The 22,083-nt window shown below is 34.7% G+C and overlaps 1 protein-coding gene across 1 annotated transcript in view; it reads left to right on the plus strand.

The window, feature by feature from the left end:
- MYCBP2 (MYC binding protein 2) overlaps window positions 1–21,628 on the plus strand; it is a 254,502-nt gene extending 232,874 nt beyond the window's left edge. The window contains exons 70-84 of the mRNA XM_063102315.1: window positions 710–790; window positions 2,250–2,516; window positions 2,999–3,282; window positions 4,753–4,849; window positions 6,162–6,281; window positions 7,917–8,018; window positions 8,776–8,904; window positions 9,235–9,367; window positions 11,057–11,160; window positions 11,663–11,851; window positions 12,618–12,725; window positions 13,947–14,156; window positions 16,748–16,855; window positions 17,534–17,699; window positions 20,794–21,628. Of these exons, the coding sequence (XP_062958385.1) occupies window positions 710–790; window positions 2,250–2,516; window positions 2,999–3,282; window positions 4,753–4,849; window positions 6,162–6,281; window positions 7,917–8,018; window positions 8,776–8,904; window positions 9,235–9,367; window positions 11,057–11,160; window positions 11,663–11,851; window positions 12,618–12,725; window positions 13,947–14,156; window positions 16,748–16,855; window positions 17,534–17,699; window positions 20,794–20,909 (2,214 nt within the window). The 3' untranslated portion in view covers window positions 20,910–21,628. The remainder of the gene's footprint in view (window positions 1–709; window positions 791–2,249; window positions 2,517–2,998; window positions 3,283–4,752; window positions 4,850–6,161; window positions 6,282–7,916; window positions 8,019–8,775; window positions 8,905–9,234; window positions 9,368–11,056; window positions 11,161–11,662; window positions 11,852–12,617; window positions 12,726–13,946; window positions 14,157–16,747; window positions 16,856–17,533; window positions 17,700–20,793) is intronic.
- Window positions 21,629–22,083: the final 455 nt, after the last annotated feature.

Below are 22,083 nucleotides of genomic sequence, written 5' to 3' on the forward strand. Positions count from 1 at the left end.
CTTAAACAAAAGAGTGACTTGCCTCATTTTTCTTACATGTAAAATAAAACATTAGAGCTTACCTTTTGGAGTTGCTGTGAAGATTAAATAAGATTATATCTGTATGTATATATGAGGGGTCTTCTAAAAGTTCTTGGAAAAATTTGCATTATCTTTTAATTCTATTTTTCCATGAACTTTTTGAAGTACCTTCATATGTATGTTTCTATGTCTATCACGTAGAAGAATGCCATGTACATAATAAGTACTATAAAATTTCATCCTTTTTTTTTTCTTATGATACATTTCTTTGATGGCTGTTGGTGTTAGAATAGCTTAATTTAAAACCACCATAATCACAGTTTTATTAGAACACGTTCCTTTTAACCAATATTATTTTCTTGAATTTCCCTTCTAATATTGAGTGTAGGATGTGAACTAATAATATCACAACTTAGAAATAAATTTAATCAAAGTGACTCAATTTGACTACATTAAAGAAATCTATGAAAGGATAGTATAGGATTTGTTAAGTTCTGTAAATTTGTTCTTTTTATAATTACTTTGGCCAGTAGTGATTTCTTCAACTTTTTCCTTTGTCTTAGTGTTATAAGCCTCAATTTAAAATAAACTTACCTTAAACATACCTGCACAATTATTTCTCATTGAAATATCAAATATACAAATTTTATTTAAAGAGCCTATTTTTTTTTTTCTTTTCTATGTAAAGGCAACATCAGATGCTGACCTGAAAGAACATATGGTTGGAATCATATTCAGCAGGAGTAAACTGACTAACTTACAAAAACAGGTAAATTAATAGACATTTCATTGTCTTCGTCAGTTTTTGTTTGTTTATCTGTTTGTTTTTAGGGTATAAAGTGTTTTCCAAAATTTAGGGAGGCTTTTTTTTTGCTGGTTCTTTTGTAGGTCCTACAGAATGTGTCTGCCTTTTTTTGTGTGCTCGAGTGATAGATTTGCCAATTACCCTAATTTTGATCATTATTATTATACACATGTATCCAAAATATCTCATTGTACCCCATACATATGTACAATTATTCCATGTCAGTTTAAAAATAAGAGAACATGTCCATCTTTTTATAGAGAGGAATGAGTGTATTGGCATATCTGCATCACTTCAAAGATTTTGTTGTGAATGTTAACTTTCTTTTTTTTTTTTTGTCTTTTTTCGTGACCGGCACTCAGCCAGTGAGTGCACAGGCCATTCCTATATAGGATCCGAACCCGCGGCAGGAGCGTGGCTGCGCTCCCAGCACCGCACTCTCCCCGAGTGCGCCACGGGCTCGGCCCTGTGAATGTTAACTTTCTTACCTTGTTGGTTTTTGCTATTTCTCATTTTCAGGTGGATTGTTTTATTCTGGTGTCAAATACCCAAGCTGTATCAGATTTCATTTGCATTTTCTGTGTTCCCTTTCCCCCCTGTTTTTTGTGTGTTTTTGGCCGAGGAATTAATAGTGCTAATTAAACCAGTGTTAATATTTTTAAATATAATTGGGTGGGGGGGGTCACTAGGTTGGTCATATAATGATGTGCCAGGCAACATAGAAATAGCACTTCAAAAGTCAAATAAAATAATGATTTTACTCTAGCCTATTATTTTTAATTGTAACACCATTAAATCTTTTTTTAAATAAGGGCTATCTGGTTAGCTCAGTTGGTTAGAGCACGGTGTTATAAATCTTTTTTTAAAATAAATAATGACAAGTTACACATAAATCCAGCTGGTAAGGAAAGTAAATAAATAAAATAAATAATTAACAACATGAATTTGTTTGTGCTTTAGCCTTCCAGCACTGTTCATTGAATCTTAGGTGCTTTCATTTGTAAAATGTCCTGTTATTTTTAACTATTAAAAAAGAAAAATTGCTGCTAATTATATTGTGAATGTCATCAATTATAAAGCACATTGTAAATAGATGTGTTAAAATATGAAAAAATGTGCCTTAGAAGTGATAAAGCATGGTGATTGGTTTTTGTTTGATGTTCTAAACCTCAGGCAGAAGCATTGGCAACTTGTATGTAATCAATTTCTATGTAGTAGTCGATTTAAATATTCCAATTTTTATCATGGTTTCCCTAGTTTTACTTAATTGTTTTTAAGATGAGTTAAGAGAGTGAAATGATAGAGAATTAACCTGGAGGAGGAATGTTAAACTGAGCATCAGCTTATATCCTTGTCTTCTTTTTTGAAGTAGTAAATCGAACTTACATATATATTTGTACATTTCTGTGTTGCCTTTAAACAGGTGTGTGCTCACATTGTCCAAGCTATTCGCATGGAAGCCACCAGAGTCCGTGAAGAATGGGAACATGCCATATCAAGCAAGGAAAATGCCAATTCTCAGCCAAATGATGAAGATGCCTCCTCTGATGCATACTGTTTTGAGCTGCTCTCTATGGTGTTGGCATTGAGTGGCTCCAACGTCGGCCGGCAGTATCTGGCTCAGCAGCTAACTCTCCTTCAGGATCTCTTCTCACTGCTTCACACAGCCTCTCCTAGAGTGCAGAGACAGGTGACTGATTGTACCACTTACCTTTTTGCTTCTTTTGTTACTTGAAACATTGTTAAAAATCACAGTGCAAAGAGAATCACCTAAGGGCCTTAGTATAGATTTTTATTTTTCATTTTGTTTTGGGTCTATATTTTAATTCCATGTTTTTTATTTTTGACTCTTCATAATGAGAGGATAGAAGAACAAAATATGTTCTATTTTACTAATGTGTTGTGGTAAAGAGTATTCTAGCTACGGATCACCTTATTACCATGCAATATATAATGTCATAGAGTACTGACCAAAAATAAAAGGTATGTTTTTTTTCTTTCTGTCCTGGGTTGGTAATTACCACTTCAGGAATTACAAATAGTGTTTAAATCATATTTCTGTTCTTCTAAAAGATTTTGAAGTTACAGAATGGTAGTTAGGGGCATTTAAAAATGAAAACTTTAAAATATCAATATTTAAATGGGATTCTCTCCTTTTATTTTTCTTACCAGGTGACCTCTTTACTAAGAAGAGTTTTGCCTGAAGTGACCCCCAGTCGTCTGGCCAGCATCATAGGAGTGAAATCCCTCCCCCCAGCAGATATCAGTGATATCATTCACTCGACAGAGAAAGGAGATTGGAATAAGCTGGGTATCTTGGACATGTTTCTAGGATGCATTGCCAAAGCACTCACTGTACAGCTAAAAGCCAAAGGAACCACCATCACGGGAACAGCTGGTACCACTGTGGGCAAAGGAGTTACAACAGTTACCCTTCCAATGATTTTCAATTCCAGGTTGGTCATTGCCTCTTTTTTAGTACCAATATAGAACAGCATGAGCATTAAGACATGATTTCAAATTCCACCTTGTTGACTTACTCTCCAAACAGAATCCATAAACAACCGACCCATGTATGAAAGGAAAGTTATATGACAAAAATGCCATTTGTAATTAGTGGAGAACAGAAAGTAGGCCAAATATATGATGCTAGAATATTTGCATATCCGTGTTGAAAAGATATGTAAATCATATACAAAAGTAAACAAGTTTTATGTTCGTACGGTTTTTACAACAATGAAATAAATAACACAGGGGAAGAAAAAGTAAATTTCAGATCAAGTAAAGCTTTATACATATTTCTTTTAAAACTCTACTAGGACAAATTATAGAAGAATATTTTTGTAATTTTGAATTTGAGAAGACTTTCTTAAACAAAACACAGAATCCAAAAGTTATATAGGAAAAGATTCACTGATTTGGCTACATAAAAATGAAAATTAATTGATAGGTGATACTATTAAAATGTTTCAAAATATAAAAATCTTATGACCTATATAGTAGACAATGAATTATTAGCAATAACATTCAAGGAATGACTACAAATCAATGAGAAAAAGGCCAACAACTGATAGAAAAATAAATGACAAGAACAGTCAGTTTAGAGAAAAAAATTACAAATGCCAATAAACAAATGAAAAGACAACTCACTACTAATCAGAGAAATGTAGATTAAAACAAGTGCAATTATTTTGGTCCTTTGGCAGCGTTATAAGGAAATAGGCATTTTTATCTAATATAAATTGCTGCAGCTTTTTGGATGTCAGTTTGATAATGTCTCACTATATCTTAAATATGCACATCCTTTGACCCTCTAGTTCTATTCCTAAAACTTGTATACATGTACACAAAGATGTATGTACAAGGATGTTCTATAATTGTGTGTAACAGTAGAAAACTAGAGACATCTGAAACAGTGTTGCTCATAGTGCTACACCATGACAATAAACAGATAATACCAGAAAGTTAATCAGTGTTTCACTTCCTTCATGTAGATAGTCTTGTTAGGAGAAAAAATGTCAACTTGAACTAAACAGTAGTGTTCTTAGTAATGCAGTCAGTTTACATTCTGGCTCATACTCCTTAGTATTTTTATGTGTACTGGAAGCAAATAGTTTGTGGTCCATGGAATATACTTTGAATATCCCTGTTTTAGAAAATGCACACAAGAATAATGTGCAAACAGAGAAATATTTGAAAACGAACATGAATCAGAATAGCTGCTCTCCTAGGATTGAGGAGATGGATTTTGGGTAATGTTTCGATTAATTATTTTTAAATGTTTTAATTGATTCAATCACTTAAAAAATTAAAATGCTGTATGCTGAAATAACATTTTCATCTTTTTCATTTGCAACAACTTTGCTACACTGATAGTTTGATCACTGATAGTTTGTTGGTGTATAAATGCTGACTTTTCTTCATAGTTATCTTCGACGAGGTGAAAGTCATTGGTGGATGAAGGGCTCAACACCTACCCAGATCTCAGAGATCATCATTAAACTTATTAAGGATATGGCAGCAGTAAGTTCCCATTCTTCTGACATTGTGACAAAAAGGTACAGCAGGAACCTGACTGACAAAACAAACAGCTACTCTGCTGAATCTATAGGAGTCCATTAGTGTTATTTTGCTTTACTTAAAGACTGTTTTAATATGCTAACTATTGTGCTATTCTTTTTAATTTCCAATTCTCAAAAATTCTCAAGTAAATTAACTTTTTAAATTAATTACCTAAGAATTTTTACTTAAGCCTTTCTCTGAAGACTTTAAAACTTAATAAAGTAAATGCTCTTTCAGCACCTAAGAAAGAGCCAGAGTCCAAAAGCTTAAAGGAAAAAAAGAGGGGGCTCCCAGAAGTGGAAGCTTCTCATTCTCTTCAGTCCTTATGATTTATAAAGGCTTTATTTATTTATTTTTTATTAATGTACTATACCACCGTCTCATGATATTGGCCTTGGGTGGGAGATCTGAGAGTGTGGGGGATAAGGAGTTACATCACAGATGGCCTGGCTCTTTACTAGTTGCTCCATAATGTCAGTTTCCTCACATTCCATTGTATTTCCAGGAGGCCACCCTGAGGAGGGGAGGGCAATACTGTGAAATGTAGGGCCCGAGAGGCAGAGTGAACAGAAGGCATTTTGGAGGAAGAGAAATCGAACTGCCCCTTAAAAGATTGATAACATGTGGATATGAGAAGTGGGAGAATATTTAGGGGGAAAGATGAAGTTCCATCACTTTTCCTAATGGCATAGACATTTTCTCAATCTTTGTGGCAAACAGACTTTCTTGGGATATTTGTTGGATGAAAATGTTTAGGAACACCTAAATTCTGTAATAGTTAAGTGTTGCTGTTCATTAAAAATAAAGGTGGTAGTTTGAACCTGTTTATGCTCTTGGGTTCCTGTACTACTCATCTGAAGCAATTAGCTTAGTTGTATAAATTTCAAGTTAAATACCAAGGTTTCATTACCAAAATTTCTCAAGCATAATACTTCTTAGTCCTTCTATTATATGTTTATCCAAATGTGAGAGGAAATGCCCTTGAACTCTACAGGAAGAGAATATTGAAAACTTAAATTTGTATTTACTTTTCTCTTAAGTTATCAAATAGTAATTAAAAGTTGAATTGTTTTTATAGGGTTGTGAAGGATTTTTAGTTCAAAAATCTGTGCTCCATGATCTAAAGTTCCGTGATCTTCCTACAAACCTTTATTTATTTATGTACTTATGTACGTATGTATTCATTTGGTGAGAGATATTTTTTAAGAGCAAAGAGTTTAGTATGATAATATATTTCAGGCTACTTATTAAAATATTCTGTCCTGCTCAATAGGGTCATCTGTCAGAAGCTTGGTCTCGAGTGACAAAAAATGCTATTGCAGAAACCATCATTGCCTTGACCAAAATGGAAGAAGAATTTAGGTCTCCAGTGAGATGTATTGCAACAACAAGAGTAAGGTTTTTTTGGTGGTTATTTTTTTTTTTAATTTGGTCTAAATCATTGCATGTTCTTTTAGTAATAGAGTTGAATAAATTTTAATCAATAAATCAACTTAATCCACTTTCTTTTCCCCAAATATTGTATAAAGGGCATTTTATGAATTACGAATTAAATATGGTAGACATACTATTCACTGTTACGTATTCTGTATCACCTGTGTTTGTTACTATTTAGGAGGCTAAGGATATACTGGTTAGCAAAGGCTAAATTATATTGTGTGTTTGTGTATTATTTTTCTAATGCTCTATTTACTGTAGCGTACCACAGTAAGTCTAGTGTCAGCGTTATGCCGTGATAGACTGGAAGTCCTTCAATGACAAGGCCCCTCCCTCCCTATTCCATTTTGTATGGCCCAGATGTTACTAATGTAGAGCCCTATAGCTTACTTACTGGGTTTATAGGTCTTACTTTTAAAAAGCAAAAAGTTCTGGCCGAGGGCAGGATAGGGCAGAATCTTTGAGGAAGTGAGATTGCATCCTTCAGATGAGACATCTAGTAAGTTTTAACCTACCAGATTTCATGTCCCATATACTTCCAAAAGAGACATGCAATTTCCTTGAAGCAGAGCGGTGCGACAGCATTAGGAAGAAGTGAATGCTGGTAAAAATTGCTTAGGTTAATCCTCAGCAGTCTGAAAAAGAAGATAAATTGCATTTCCCTAGGTCAGAAAGAACCAATTTATCACTGTCTACCAATTGTCTACCAATTTGGTAGGTAGTGAGTGTGGCACTTGAAGCAGATATTTTTGACAGTAACTTTTTCTCACCACACATGCATTCTCATCTTTCATTACATGTTCCCCTTCCTCCTTGCATGTGCTATTTTTCTTCTGTTTTTTCTGTCCCTGTTTTACCATCTCTTGATCTTCATCTCCACTGACGCTCATGTGCACTTAGAGTTGAGCCAGTTAAGTAATTTTCTATTTTCCATTAATGAAGGAATATATCATTCTGTGTAAAACTGAACCTTACCCTTTAAACTTCAGAAGATTTTTAACTATTTTTGAGGGCAGTTTTCTAACGTTTGACAGACAATAATTAATTTCTTACAAAGTACACCAAGTGTGGTGCTCAGTCCTCTGGGGCAACAGAGACTTCTAAGTAACTGTTATTATCTAAAAGAATTTAATATGTACCCAACTGTTTGTGGGACTGTGCAAAAATAAAGTCATTGTACCGCCTTCTTTGAAATTTAGTGCCTCACGCAAATGATACTAGGTGGAAAAATATGCAAAAGGCACTGGTACAGTAAACACTAAATATGTAAATTCATTTATTCCTATGTAGCTTACATAGTAGACCAATAAAGGGTCATTTCATATGTCAGACAGGAAACAAGATGGTTCCTGAGAGAAACAGTTTGTTCAGTAAATATTTAAGTGTCTACTGTGTGCAGTGCATGTATGGCAATTATCATGTATACCTGGTATCACATCAGGAAAACTTGAATGCCACCGAGTATCTATATGTATGCAAATTCAGCCAGCATTTATTGAGCTGTTGTCATGTGTCAGACAGTGTTTTATAACTAAAAAATTGTGTTTTATTCTTAAAAATTCAGTAGCATAACAACCTTTCCTTTCAACAGCTCTGGCTTGCCCTAGCATCCCTGTGTGTTCTTGATCAGGACCATGTAGATCGTCTCTCCTCAGGGAGATGGATGGGAAAGGATGGACAACAGAAACAAATGGTAAGATCAGAATTATTTTTTAAGAATTGATCTTGTTTTTCTTTATGGGAAGCCTTAGCTTAGGTTAAAAAAAACACCTTAAAATACACAATTATCAGTTGGTTAGAGCGCGGTCCTGACAAAACCAGTGTCTGGGGTTCAATACCTGTACCAGCCAGCCAAAAAAATACACAATTAGAAGAACTCATGAAAAATTATGTCCCATTGGCCAAATTCATCTCACAGGTCTGTTTCACTTAGAGTTCCCTCTTCATGGTATATTAGAAACTTTAGGGGCTTCTATTTGATTATATAAAAGAGCTCTATTCTCCTTTCTGAGTCATGTTTGCACCATATCAAACTTTGTTTTTAGCCAGACTCTGATTCTGCATCTAGATTTTGTACTAAAATATAATCACTGTCGTGGTAGGAAGGAAATAAAGCAGTGAGAGAGGCTTTTTCAGTGTTTTCTTATTACTGTTCAAGTTTCAAAAAATTCATTTGGCATACAGAATATTTGATTATACAGTAGTGAAAATATTTCTTAAGTCACTAAGCAGTGTACTTGTTCATTTTATTAATCAGTGAACTGGGGGTTTTGAGAGATTTTTATAGTTAAGTACATTTGCCATAATTCTGTTTAACATTCATATTCTAAATTCTTCATAGACTTCTGGATAATGGTCTGTTATTGTAAATAAATTACATTCAATTTTTATACAAGTATCTGGGACTTTCTTGTTAATCTCATATAACATATGGAAATGTCTTGTTTTAGCCTATGTGTGATAACCATGATGATGGTGAAACTGCAGCAATCATTTTATGCAACGTCTGTGGAAATTTGTGTACTGACTGTGACAGATTCCTTCATCTTCATCGACGAACCAAAACTCATCAAAGACAGGTGAAGATTTCTGTCTTTATACCCAAAACAGTGTCTGAAGCTTAAAGATATATTCAGTGAACTTCAAAATGAATATGGGAACAAGGCTTGGTGTAGTGGAAATAAATAGACTTTAAAATCAAGACCTTGGTTGAATTCCCACCTGTCATTTATCAACTGTAAATTGAGCACAATGTTTAACCTTTCTGAGACTTAGTTTCTACTTTTATAAAAATGGGGTTGTTGTGAAGATTAAAGAGGAGAATTATTATTGAACAATTAAAGTTTATACTTACTCTTTCAGAGTGATAAATGAATATGTTTTTCTCTTTTTCATTAATGAAACAATAGGTCTTCAAAGAAGAAGAAGAAGCTATAAAGGTTGACCTTCATGAAGGTTGTGGTAGAACCAAATTGTTCTGGTTGATGGCACTAGCAGATTCTAAAACAATGAAGGCAATGGTGGAATTCCGAGAGCACACAGGTAAAAGAGGATAGAAGATTAAAGCGTGCTTTAAAAAATAAATTGAACCATGCCTACTGATTATGACTTAACTAGATGTTAGTCCATTTAATGTGAATAATTTTGAATGATATTTGATGTTTAATTACGATATCATTGATCACTGTCTGTATTATCATATTTACTAGACATAGTATTGTATGGTGGAAAGAGGTTAGACTAAAAGTCCAGAGACCTGGTTTGCCCCAACTAGCCTTGTGACTTTGGACAAGTCATTTAATCTCTCTGGAACTCATTGTCTTCTTTAGTAAATTGAGATGGTTGTCCAGAGACATATGTCACTAATAACCTTCAGAAGCACTAGATACATTCCCTTAAGACAATATTGCACACTAATGGGGGCTCGATAGATAACATATACTTCTAGTGATATACCCTTCTAGTTCTGTCATTTGTAGCCCCACAGTAAGAATTGCTGCACTAGATGATCACTAGATGTCTTTTAACTTTAAGGCTGTATGATTTTATGATATTTTCAGAGGTTTATTTAGACCTAGTACTTCCAAATGGTACTGTTCCCGTTGATAGTAATAAAATAATTAATAGAGAACAGAGATAAATAGTAATAAAATAATTAATAGAGAACAGAGATAAATAGACATTACCTTAAACAAATAGTAACTTATATAAACTTAATGTACTTTTATCTCCAAAACATACATTTCTAAAGTAAATCATGTATATTTCTAGCTTAAGTTACATTGAATCTTACAAATTCTCAGTTTAAGCACATCTGAAATCTTCTGTTCGTCTGACTGACACAAACCTCTTCTGATGTTGGAGGTTAGGTGTAAACCTTAATAAATTTAACCCTAAATATGAGTGACATTTCACACTACCAGAGCATGGCCTTCTTTTTTCATAGCTGATTTTTTTTCCTTCTATAATCTGTCAGTGCCATATATTACATTAATAAATGTTCTGAGGTTGAACCATCCTTGTATTCATGATATAAACTATTCTTTTTTAAAATTATATTTTCTGTAAATATTGCTGAATTCAATATATTCATGTTATATTTACATTTTTGTATTTGTGTTTAAAAATAAGCTTAGTCTGCAATTTTCAAATCTTCATGTTCTATTGCTGTGTTCTTGTTTTATGGATTCTGTTCCTTTTTTAAACATTTCAAATATATTTAAATTCCTTTTCAAATCGCAGAGTTCCTTCAGTAGGAAATCTTCTGTTCAGTGTCATACTTTCTGATAATAGGCTTTCTCCTATGCCTTATAATTTTTTTATTATATAAAGATGCTTCAGGATTTCCCTTCTGTGTATTTTTATTTGATTTTTGGTTGTTATATTTTATCTGGTAATGTGCATTTGGAGTGGGGTGCTTGCCACATCTGCTCACTCTGGTAACTTGACTAGAAGTGTACTCTGTTTCTTTTACTGAAAAAGTATAAATAAATCAGTCAAGAATTTATTTGGTTTCAGAGAGGTCTTTAGTTTCTTATCCCTTATTTTGTGATTACTTACTTTAAAATTAGGACAACTTACAACTCTTCAGCTATAAAACCATCAGGCTGATTTCCCAGTTAAGACAACTGATACAAACCTAGTTAGATTTTTCTTTTTTAAATTAGTTATATTAAAACATGTAGGAAACATATCCTCAAGGAAGATTTTTCTTTTTCTGCTTGAACCTAGGCAAACCCACCACAAGTAGCTCGGAAGCATGCCGTTTCTGCGGTTCCAGGAGTGGGACAGAGTTATCTGCTGTTGGCAGTGTTTGTTCTGATGCAGATTGCCAGGTGAGTGTGTAGTTAGACAGTCGGGCCATCCCAGCGAGGATAGCACATATTCCCACATGACTCCTTTACTTCACATAAGTAGCTCAACATCTCTCCAGTTTTCAAAATTAGTGTGTTATCTAAGTCAAGATCTTAGTGAGAGATACCTGGTGTTTTTTTTTAATCCCCATTTTGGCAAGGGAAATGTGATTGGGAGATTATACATCAGAACTTTTTACTTCATGGCTGTACACAATAACAAATACTTTAAAATTGTAATTCACTTTTTATCAGCATTTCCTTTACATGGAGTGAAAATTTTTAAAAATCACATTTAAAAAACAGACTTGTTAATAATCCTAAATTATATTCAAACAAATAATAAAAATAACTTGACTTTGTTGTTAACCTTAATAGGTATTTCCTGTGGGAAAATAATATTGGAAAATTAATATGATATATACAGTTACCAGAATGGGTGCTTTTTAAATAATTGTGTACCATTATAATTCATCTTTAACAGGAATATGCTAAGATAGCCTGTAGTAAGACACATCCTTGTGGCCATCCCTGTGGAGGTGTTAAAAATGAAGAGCATTGTTTGCCCTGTCTGCACGGCTGTGATAAAAGTGCCACAAGACTGAAGCAAGACGCGGATGACATGTGCATGATATGTTTCACCGAAGCCCTCTCGGCAGCACCAGCCATTCAGGTTGCCTCAGCTTTTAAAGAATTAAGTGTATCTAGACTTTAAGATGGGAAATATAAATATATTTGTCAAATAAAAAGGTTGCTGAAATCGTCTATCACTAAGCAAAAATGTCCATATGCATCTGCTAGGTTAATGAGGAGCAAATTCTGCTTCTTTGTGTTCTGCTTCCCATTTTGTGTGCTCAGCTTTAATTTGTGATTTGTGTGAGCCTGTGTAACCAATAGAATGTATAAAATGTTCAGAAGTGGGGGAAATAATTAGATTATCCAGTAGCTATTCTCAATTTCCAAATTCCAGAATGGCATTTTAATAGCATTATGTAATTGATCTGTACATAAAGATTCACACTTCTATATATATTAGAAGTTAGTATGTGCTAAGTGTGTTTTAACTTTTATCAGTGGTTTATATATATTTTCAGTTCTCATGACTCCGAGATAATAAATATTCTCAAAAAAAAAAATCTTAAGTCTTTGAATCAGTAGTTTCCTCTTTTTTTCATGAGATACAAAATTGAATAATTTTACATTTCTTCCTAACCCTACTTACTTTATATAGGTGGCATTAATATATGAATGATAAAAATTGGGAGCTGAAGGCCTAGTTAATAATGTCCCGTGAATAAGAGAGAAGTGCTGAAATTTCATTGTTTCTTAATTTTTGTCTTACCTGCTTTAAGTAGCATCTTGCATTGAATAATATCCCAGTTACTCAAACATTTACTACTATCCCATTTGCTTATATCCTTCTTTTTTGTTTATTTAAGCTGGACTGTAGTCACGTATTCCACTTACAGTGCTGTCGACGAGTTTTGGAAAACAGATGGCTTGGTCCAAGGATAACATTTGGCTTCATATCTTGTCCCATTTGCAAGGTATGGAAAGCATCGGAAGTTATCTACTTTCTATTTCTTTTCATCTTTATTTTCATCGTGTGTCAGCATCTCTTAGCATTCTTCCCAGTTTATTTTTTACACACCAGGCCCCATCAATTTCTGTCCTGCTCATCCAGGTGGTACCTAAGAATATTACACAATCTCTCTGTTATAATGCATTTCAAAACAGTAATTGTCAGTTAAAAACTGGTTAAATTGTATTGAACATATTGCATGAGAAAATTCATTTACACATCATCATGCATTAGAGAACATACATCACTACTCTTAGATCCCCTAAGTGCTCAGACCACATGACATGACAATAGGTGACTACCAAAAAGAAGAAGGATCCTCTGTTGTTTATAATTACTGATCCCTACATTTAAAAATAAAATTGGAACCTTCAGTGCTATTAGAACAGGTTCTTTTAGAGCTCAGTTAATATAAGGAGAAACTTTTAGGCATTTTGATACATCTCTACAAAGGTAATAAGCAAGTAGAAAGTTGTGGCAAGCTAATAATGATTAACAAAAATCCTTTTTTAAGAATGTGACATTACCTTCCCAATTAACTCATCATTACTTTTTGTTCTGTTAAGTTCTCCCTATTTATCTCCATATTTGCAGGCTGTTGTAAAGGGTGTAATATGGAAAGACTTAGAAAAATCATTGCTAAGTTAGACTGAGGAATAGTCAAAAATATTGTAGTAATTTGCTCTCCATTCTCATGGTGCCACAAAGAAAGGTCATATTAAAGAATCTGAAAGTAGAGACATGAAGGTGGTATAGAAAATATTACCTGCTCATTTCTGTCACTTGACATTCTACCTACCCTAAAGGAACCAACACACACACACACACGCACGCACGCAGGCACGCACGCATGCACGCACGCGCGGAATGTGTCTTATTTATGGCAGCAAGGTCACTTTTTATTCCCAGAACAGCTAAGGCAGCAGGAGATACATTTCAGATATGGGAACTATAAATCTAATAAAATGGAATTTTCATGCTCTGTGCCCCATTTGCCCCCATTTTCCTTGATCCTGGGAAAATATGGGCTTGTAAAGACTTCACAGGATTATTTTAAATGGCATTGTATGTAGAAAATGTTTACTGTCTGGTTATTTCCTAGCATAGTGCTCGGCACTTAGGTGCACACTAACTGTTCGTTGAATTAATAAACAATTCTGTTAAAGAACTTTCTTTTCTATTTCAGAACAAAATACATCATATAGTATTAAAAGACCTGCTTGATCCAATAAAAGAACTCTATGAGGATGTCAGAAGAAAAGCCTTGATGAGGTTGGAATATGAAGGTCTGCATAAGAGTGAAGCCATCACAACTCCTGGTGTGAGGTTTTATAATGACCCAGCTGGCTATGCCATGAATAGATATGCATATTATGTCTGCTACAAATGCAGAAAGGTATGCTATAAATTATAGTAAGAAGTTTTAAGAACTAGAGATTATCTATATGATTAAGAAGTTGGATTATATAATGATATCTAATTATGCTTTCATCTCAAGCCTGAAGTTAAAAATGAGAAAGCTTGGAACAGTGTTTCAGGTTGAACTTATTTACTTAATTTGTTTTGTTTTGTTTTGTTTTTTTAACCTAAACAGGCTATCTCCAAAACATGTAATATTTCTGTATACAGGCTACTTCCCATCAGTAATAACCTCTTGTTTGCCCAGTCCAATTGGTTCTTGAATAAACTTTTCTTTGACTTTACTTGACTCTGTTAACCGTTCTGTCCTTAAAATTCTTACTTCCCTGGCTTCCAGGAAAACACTCTCTTTTGATGACCTTCCTTTCTGGTCATTTGTCTTTAACTCCTTCATTGGATTCCTTTTTGTTTACCTACCCCCTACATATTTGTTTTCCCAGAGCTTTATTCTTGCCTAATAATACCTCCTTATGTCTGGTGCCTTCCTTTACAACCACCCCTTCGCCAACTGCCTGCCAGACATTTGGATTTTTCACAAATACTTCAAAGTTCACATGTCTCATATTATATTCATCAACCTATTCATCAACCTGATTCTCCCAATTTCTAATCTTTATTTACGAAGTCCTGCCAATTCTATCTCCAGATCTTCCTTGAGTCTTTTTTTTCTTTTTATTACATCTTCAGCAACCCTAATCATTGTCTTTGATAATTATAGTAGCTTTCTTCCTGAGCTCTTATGAGGAGCCCCTAACACCTCATTCTATTCTTCACACTGCTACTAGTAGATTAATATTTCTAGATCTCAAAGCTAATTGTGTCATTTTTCTGCTTATAACCCCATAGCCCTGTCTGCCACACCAGTCTCATCTCCAAATATGCTACCATTTGCCCTCCATGCAACAACATACTGAACAGCAAGCACTTCCCCAAATTCAGCCATGTTCGCTCCCTCCCTGACACCTCCACACCACCTCACAGGCCATTTCTCTTCAGGGAATGTTCTTCCTCTGCCTCCTCCTGCACATTTTACTCTCATCTGCCACCTCCACACCATACATCCATGCTCACGTGCAGAGCCAAGTCTGGCTAGTCATATGTCAGGGCTCACCTCAAGTTCCACCTCCCCTGCAGTGGGCTCCATCTCACCACCAGCACCACCACCACACAACTTGGATATCTTGCATGCATGCATCCTAACGCTCATCATTCTGCATTATGATTACTGGTTTACTTGTCTTTCTGCCCCACTTGCTAAGTTCCATGAGGACAAAGACTGTTTTTTCATTTCTCTGTCTCCAGTACTTGGCACTTATTAGATACTAAGTAGAGAATGAATAAATGAGTGAAAGAATAACTAAACAAAAGAAGCATAGTCCCACAATGTAACAAAAAGAAAATACAGATAATGAATGGAAGACTAAATAGATAGATGAGGCCAGAAAGGCAGACAAATATACATAGACCCCAAGAAACACCAATAGTGTACATTTGTGAAACTTGTATTATTACAAATAGTAAATATTATTTCTGTGGGTTTCATGTGCTAAACATCATAAATGGATACTATGCTACCACAGGGATGGCAGTCAAATGCTTAAGAAGCCAAGTAGAAGATACAGAAAAGTGAAACAGCAGTAGGCCCCAAGACAAGTTGAACTACTTCTAGGGCCAGATTTAGCTGGTGGATGACCATTTATAAACTTGTGCATCAGTGGAGCCTGTCTTTTGACCTGTTTTTCTACTACAGATAATAGATTTATATTGACTAAATTTCATTGTTCCCAATTTGGACTTAGCTTTTTGACTATGGGAAGTAATATGCGTGCAAATTGTCCCAATTCCTTGGCCTCATTTATTTTGTGCTCAAAGAAAATACAGATAAATCATCCATCATGATAGTGTCATTTATTCAAGTGTCTTTATTGGATACTGTTGAGATTCTGCATGTAGTCTAGCTTTAGAAATATAAACAATATTTTGGATAGAAACTTCAAAATATTCCAAATTTGTCTTTGCTTTTAAAAAATATTTATATGATCAGAAAATGCTTAAAATTGACTTTTTCTTTCCCATTAGCTTTGGAATTATAATTCAATACTAATAACTTATTTCAGGCACTTTTTTGTTCTATGGTATTATAATTTGGGAATTTCTAAGCATATTTTTAAAGCAGTAGAAGGGAATATGTTGTTTAATATTCAAAATGAGAAAAAAATTACTCAAACTTTACCCTGAAAAAGCATAGTTTCTATTTACTACTTAATATCCTATTCTTGATATTTATTTGTAATATTATACATTCTTTTATCATTTTGCTTTGACAGTACAATGTTTGAACTCCTACTGTAAGCATGAATTCATTCCAGAATTGAAACAGCTTTATTTCTTACTCTGATCTGCCCTCCAGTCAGCAGTGTGGCATACACTTGCAATTGCAAGGGAGTGACTGATAGACTGTAGTATTTTCTAAGAACTTTTTATCTTAATTTCACTATGCCCATACTGTGTCTCCCATGCCAGAGTTTCGTTGTTTCCTGCTGTAATCTAAATGTGTTCTCTCCATAGGCATATTTTGGTGGTGAAGCTCGCTGTGATGCTGAGGCTGGACAAGGGGATGATTATGATCCCAGAGAGCTCATTTGTGGTGCCTGTTCTGATGTGTCCAGGGCTCAGGTGGACAGAATATTTGATTAGAAAGGACATTTTAGACATGCTAAAATTCTGTTTTTTAAATAATAATATAACCAATGTGGTGGGAAGGTGAACTAGGTTTTCTCCCCAGTATTTTCTGATATTTGTGCAGCATTGTATAGTTTTCTAAATTATTTCGTATATATTATTTCTTTTGGATGGTATTTTCATTTTATAATATTGTCTTCTGTGAAATAATAACCATACTTAAACAAGTAATAGACTTATTTATTTCATTTTCTTAAACCTGCAAGTACAATTTCAGGTTTTCTCTTCAGTGAAATCATCACAGTACATGTATGAGATTGGGAGACAGATGAAATATTATTAATTTTCAGTTTGACAGACAAGAAACATTCACAAGGAAATTTTAAGTAGTTTGCTTATTAAATCAGATAGGTTATAATAGAAATGGGATTAAAATTTGGGGCTTTGTCCAGACCTTTTGGGCAAAATCACACATTTATTTACTTATTAATTTTTTAACTTGTATATCGTCAGTTTTTCAGTCAGTCTTGAGAGCTGTGCTCTCAAAATATGAATTAATGAGCTATGTATGCTCTCAAAATATGAATTAATGAGCTATGTATATGACTATTTTAAGTATAATTGAAATATTCTTCCTATGATCTTATGTCTGTGTCTTTTCTTTTGCTATAGATGTGTCCCAAACATGGCACAGACTTTTTGGAATATAAATGTCGCTACTGCTGTTCGGTGGCTGTCTTTTTCTGTTTTGGAACAACACATTTTTGTAATGCTTGTCATGATGATTTTCAAAGAATGACTAGCATTCCAAAGGAAGAACTACCACACTGTCCTGCAGGTATGCTTTTAGTATTTTAAAACCACATTTATGATCTATATGGTATCTAGTTTTATTTAAAGATTATATGAGAACTCTTTGTTTCAAGTGACAGAAACCTAATTGAAATTAGCCTAAAGAAGCAAAGGGAATTCCTTGACCCTTGTAAGCTTATGACTTTTTGAATGAAGTAGAAAGTAAGATTATCACGATTGAGGGCTTACGAGCAATAACAGAGCAGATGTCTTAGGGAATGAGAATGAAGACTCCTAAAGATTAGTAAAAAGATTGTACCGAAGGGCCATGTGAAGTTTGATGTTATAAGTTAATGATAAAACCATTTAAAAGGGTTTTGTGATTTATTTTTAAGAGATTTGGAACCAGCACCATAAAACGGATAAGTGATTTGATCTAGAATGGCTGGGAATTGGTACTACAGTGAGTATCAGAAAGCCAAGGGAATTAAAGAAGCCACTGAGAATAAAGGAGAAATGATTGTCCATGAAGGTCAGACTGAGAAAAAAGGAATATGAAACCAAATAGAGACTGAAAAAATTAGAAGAGGTTGGGAGGCTGGTAATTACAGTGAGGTATGAAATACCAGGTTTAACAAAATAAGAGAAGTGGAAGGAGGAGAGGTAAATGCAACTGCAGAAGAGAATTTTACATGAGATGTATCTGGAATTAGAATACAGGCACAAGTACATATATCACAATATACAGTGTCATTAAAGCTGGTAAACATACCATCCATTGCTTGTCAGAGTGCCAGAGGTAGACCCCTATGGAAAGCAGTTTGAAAGTGCCTCTCAAAATCACAGTATATCTACCCTTCAGCAATCCTGCTTCTGGGACACACCTACACGTGTGAAGAAAATAAAAAAGAGCAAATATACAAGGTTATTCATTCAAGTATTGCTTATAATAATAAAAATTCATAAACAATACTAGTATCCAGTGGGGGGAAGCTAATATTAAATATGAACCATCATTAATAAAAGAAGAAGGAGGAGGAAGGAATTTTTATGTACTGATATGGAAATATCTCTAAGAGATAGTATTAAATGAAAAAAGCAAATTATACAGTAGTGTATATAGTATGCTGCCTTTTATAAGAAAAGGGGAAATGAGAATATTTACTCATATTTGTTTATGTTTTCCCAAAGAAACACTGGAAAGATACACAAGAAACAAAATTGATTAACTACTGGGGAAAACAAGGGGAATATTGGGGTAGGGACAGTGGGAGATGACTTCTGATTGTACATAATTTTTTAACTTTTGTTTTTTAAACTATGTGAAACATATATCCAACAATAAAGATAAGTAACTTTTTTTTTAAGTATGGCTGTTTTTTTGCCATTTGCTATGTCAAATAAAAATTGTTATACTGTTCCCCTTTAAGAACTTTTTTTTTTTTTTTTTTTGTCGTTTTTTCGTGACCGGCACTCAGCCAGTGAGTGCACTGGTCAGTCCTATATAGGATCCGAACCCGCAGCGGGAGCGTCGCCGCGCTGCCAGCGCAGCACTCTACCAAGTGCGCCACGGGCTCGGCCCAAGAACTTTTTTTTTTTAAGTAGAAGTAGTGGACTTTGAAAGAAGCAAGGTCAGAATGGTGTGAGTCCAGCTGTTTAGGATAATGGCCAGAGTAGAGATGTGAGCCATGATTAGAGGGAAGGAGTTGTAAACTGGAAGTCAGCAAGTTTGAGCTTCAAAGGAGGGGGGGATTATTGAATGAAAGCTGTAGGTCATGGTCTGGAAATAAATGGGAACCAGGAGAAAGTCAGTCATGCTTCCTGGCCTTATGACATAGAGGAGCTTGGGGATAACCATCCTCTAGTTGAGAAAGTGTAGAGACAAGTAATGTCATTAGGGAAATTCCAAATTTTACTTAATGAAAGCAAGTTTCGTCTTTGATAAAACAAAACAAACCAAACACTGAAAATAATAAGGAAGTAATGAAACAAGTGTTCCAGAGAACACGGTGGTGGGGTAGTAGCTGAGAGAAAAGGGATCAGGCAAAGGAAGGCTTCCTCTCCTAGTCATATGATCAGGTCTGCCAACAAGAAGGGCTTTGTCAAACAATTGTGAATCACAGGAATGAGGCAGGAAATGAGTTAGGGAGTCAGCAGAAAGAAAGAACTGACGTTGATCCTAGGCATTTTCATATATATCTTCACACTTAATTTTTATAACCTGCAAGGTAGACAGTATTATTCCCAATGTTCACAAAAGGAAAATTGAGGCCTGAAGAGGTCAGTTAACTGGCTGGAGGTCATACTTCGATTGAAGTGTGCTCTCCCAGCCTCACACATTCTTCTAACGTATTCATTCACTTAGAGAACTGAAATAGAATTAAAGGAGACCACACAGGGATATCAGCAGGGAAGATGGACATATATAGTTCACTTAGAAGTACAGAAGGAGCAATTCTCTAACCACTCAACCCCGTTAATTCTAGTCTTTAATATATGGTTGAGGACAAGAGTCCAGATTAAGTTGAGGTAGATAATCTGTTTTAGTCCATAAACTGGGTAGCTTTTACAAAAATTTATTTCTCACAGTTCTGGAGGCTGGGAAGTCCAAGATCAAGGTACTGGCAGATTTGGTGTCTGGCCCTCAGTCAGTCTTTGGTTCATAGATGGTGCCTTCTTGCTTTGTCCTCACACGGTGGAAGGGGCAAGAGGTTTCTCTCACGTCTCATTTGTAAGAGCACTAATCCCATTCATGGTCTCCACCCTTATGACATCATCATCTCCCAAAACTCCACCTCCTAACACCATCACATTGGTTATTAGATTTCAACATATGAATTTTGGGGGGCACAAATCATTCAGACTGTAGCGTAATCCCTCTATCTGCTCATTCCTTCCTAAAATATTTATTGACTACCTTCTTGGTGCCAGGATACTCAACCTTCACAGCCCCCTGTAAGTTAGATATTGCTATGCCTGTTGTAAAGATGAGAAAAATGTACATATCAGTAAAATGGGAAAACTGATTATTGCATATCTACAGTCATTATTTCTTTGAATAACTTATCAGTGATTTCTATTTATATGAGGTTTGTGTGTATTTTTTAAAATTAAGTTCTTTGCCTCCAAAATTTATACAGGTCCCAAAGGCAAACAGTTAGAAGGAACTGAATGTCCACTCCATGTTGTTCATCCACCCACTGGGGAAGAGTTTGCACTGGGGTGTGGAGTGTGCAGAAATGCTCACACTTTTTAGAACACACAGATTTTCCGTCTACGGAGAGAAAAGTTGCTTTCATCCCCCAAGAGGATGTGGTGAAGTTTAAACTCTGCTCAGGATAAGGACGGGACCATTTTTACATCCATAAAAACGAACTATTCACAGTGCAAGAAGGATGCCAAATACCATGTACATAATTCTTGCTATGGAAAATGTCCCTATTATTTTGGTTTATCTTCTTTTGAACCAAGACATCAAACTTGTGAGGTGTTTGCATGTGGCCATTACCGTCATTGGCCTGTGAAGCATTGGACATTTATAGATAATTGACATAAAAGAATTGCCACGCCATGGACTAAGAATGATGCTGGCTTTCAAGCAAAAAATAATAATAATAATCATTGTTTATTGTATACTGCCTTTTTGTAATCCTGTACAATTGCATCACAGGTGGGATAAAAAGAGGAATATTCTGGTTTATTTCCTAGACTGTTATTTAAAAAAAAAAAATTTGTGTTAGGACAGCATATAAATGTAATAAGTATCACACTGTATATAAAGATATCAGTGTTTGTCCTGTATAAGAACTACTAAATTACAAATGCAGTTTCATTTAAACTTCTAGGTTAAGTTTGAGCCTGAAATTTTAATGAAGTGCAATACTGAGTGTGCCTCATTATCTTGCAGCTGTAAACATATTGGAATGTACATGTCAATAAAACCACTGTACATTTTTATACAGTGATAAAGTCTAACACTTGTGTAAGGTATTGTTTGAGAAACAAAATTTAAACACCTTTGAGGTTTAAAAATCCATCCAATTTAACTAACACAGCACAATAATAATTTTCCTAACTGTTTGGGAAAATTAGACTAGTAATGAAGTTCAATGTTGGAATCTTAATTCAACACTGAATACATACGAGGGGTCTTCAGAAGGTTCCTGGGAAGATTTGTATTATCTTTTGATTTCATTTTTCCACAAACTTTTTGAAGTACCCTCATGTATATACATTCATAAACAGACATATACCAAAGACAGAAGAAAACCTTTAGGAAGTTCTGTCTTAAGCAGATTTTTTTTTTTTTTTTTTTTTTTGCAGCTGGCTGGTAAGGGGATCTGAACCCTTGGTATTACCAGCACTGCGCTCTCCCAAGTGAGCTACCGGGCCAGACCAACAAGCAGCTTTTTGAACTGTTAAAATCATTA

This window comes from Cynocephalus volans, chromosome 7, assembly GCF_027409185.1.
Source record: "Cynocephalus volans isolate mCynVol1 chromosome 7, mCynVol1.pri, whole genome shotgun sequence".
Classification (NCBI taxonomy): Eukaryota; Metazoa; Chordata; class Mammalia; order Dermoptera; family Cynocephalidae; genus Cynocephalus; species Cynocephalus volans.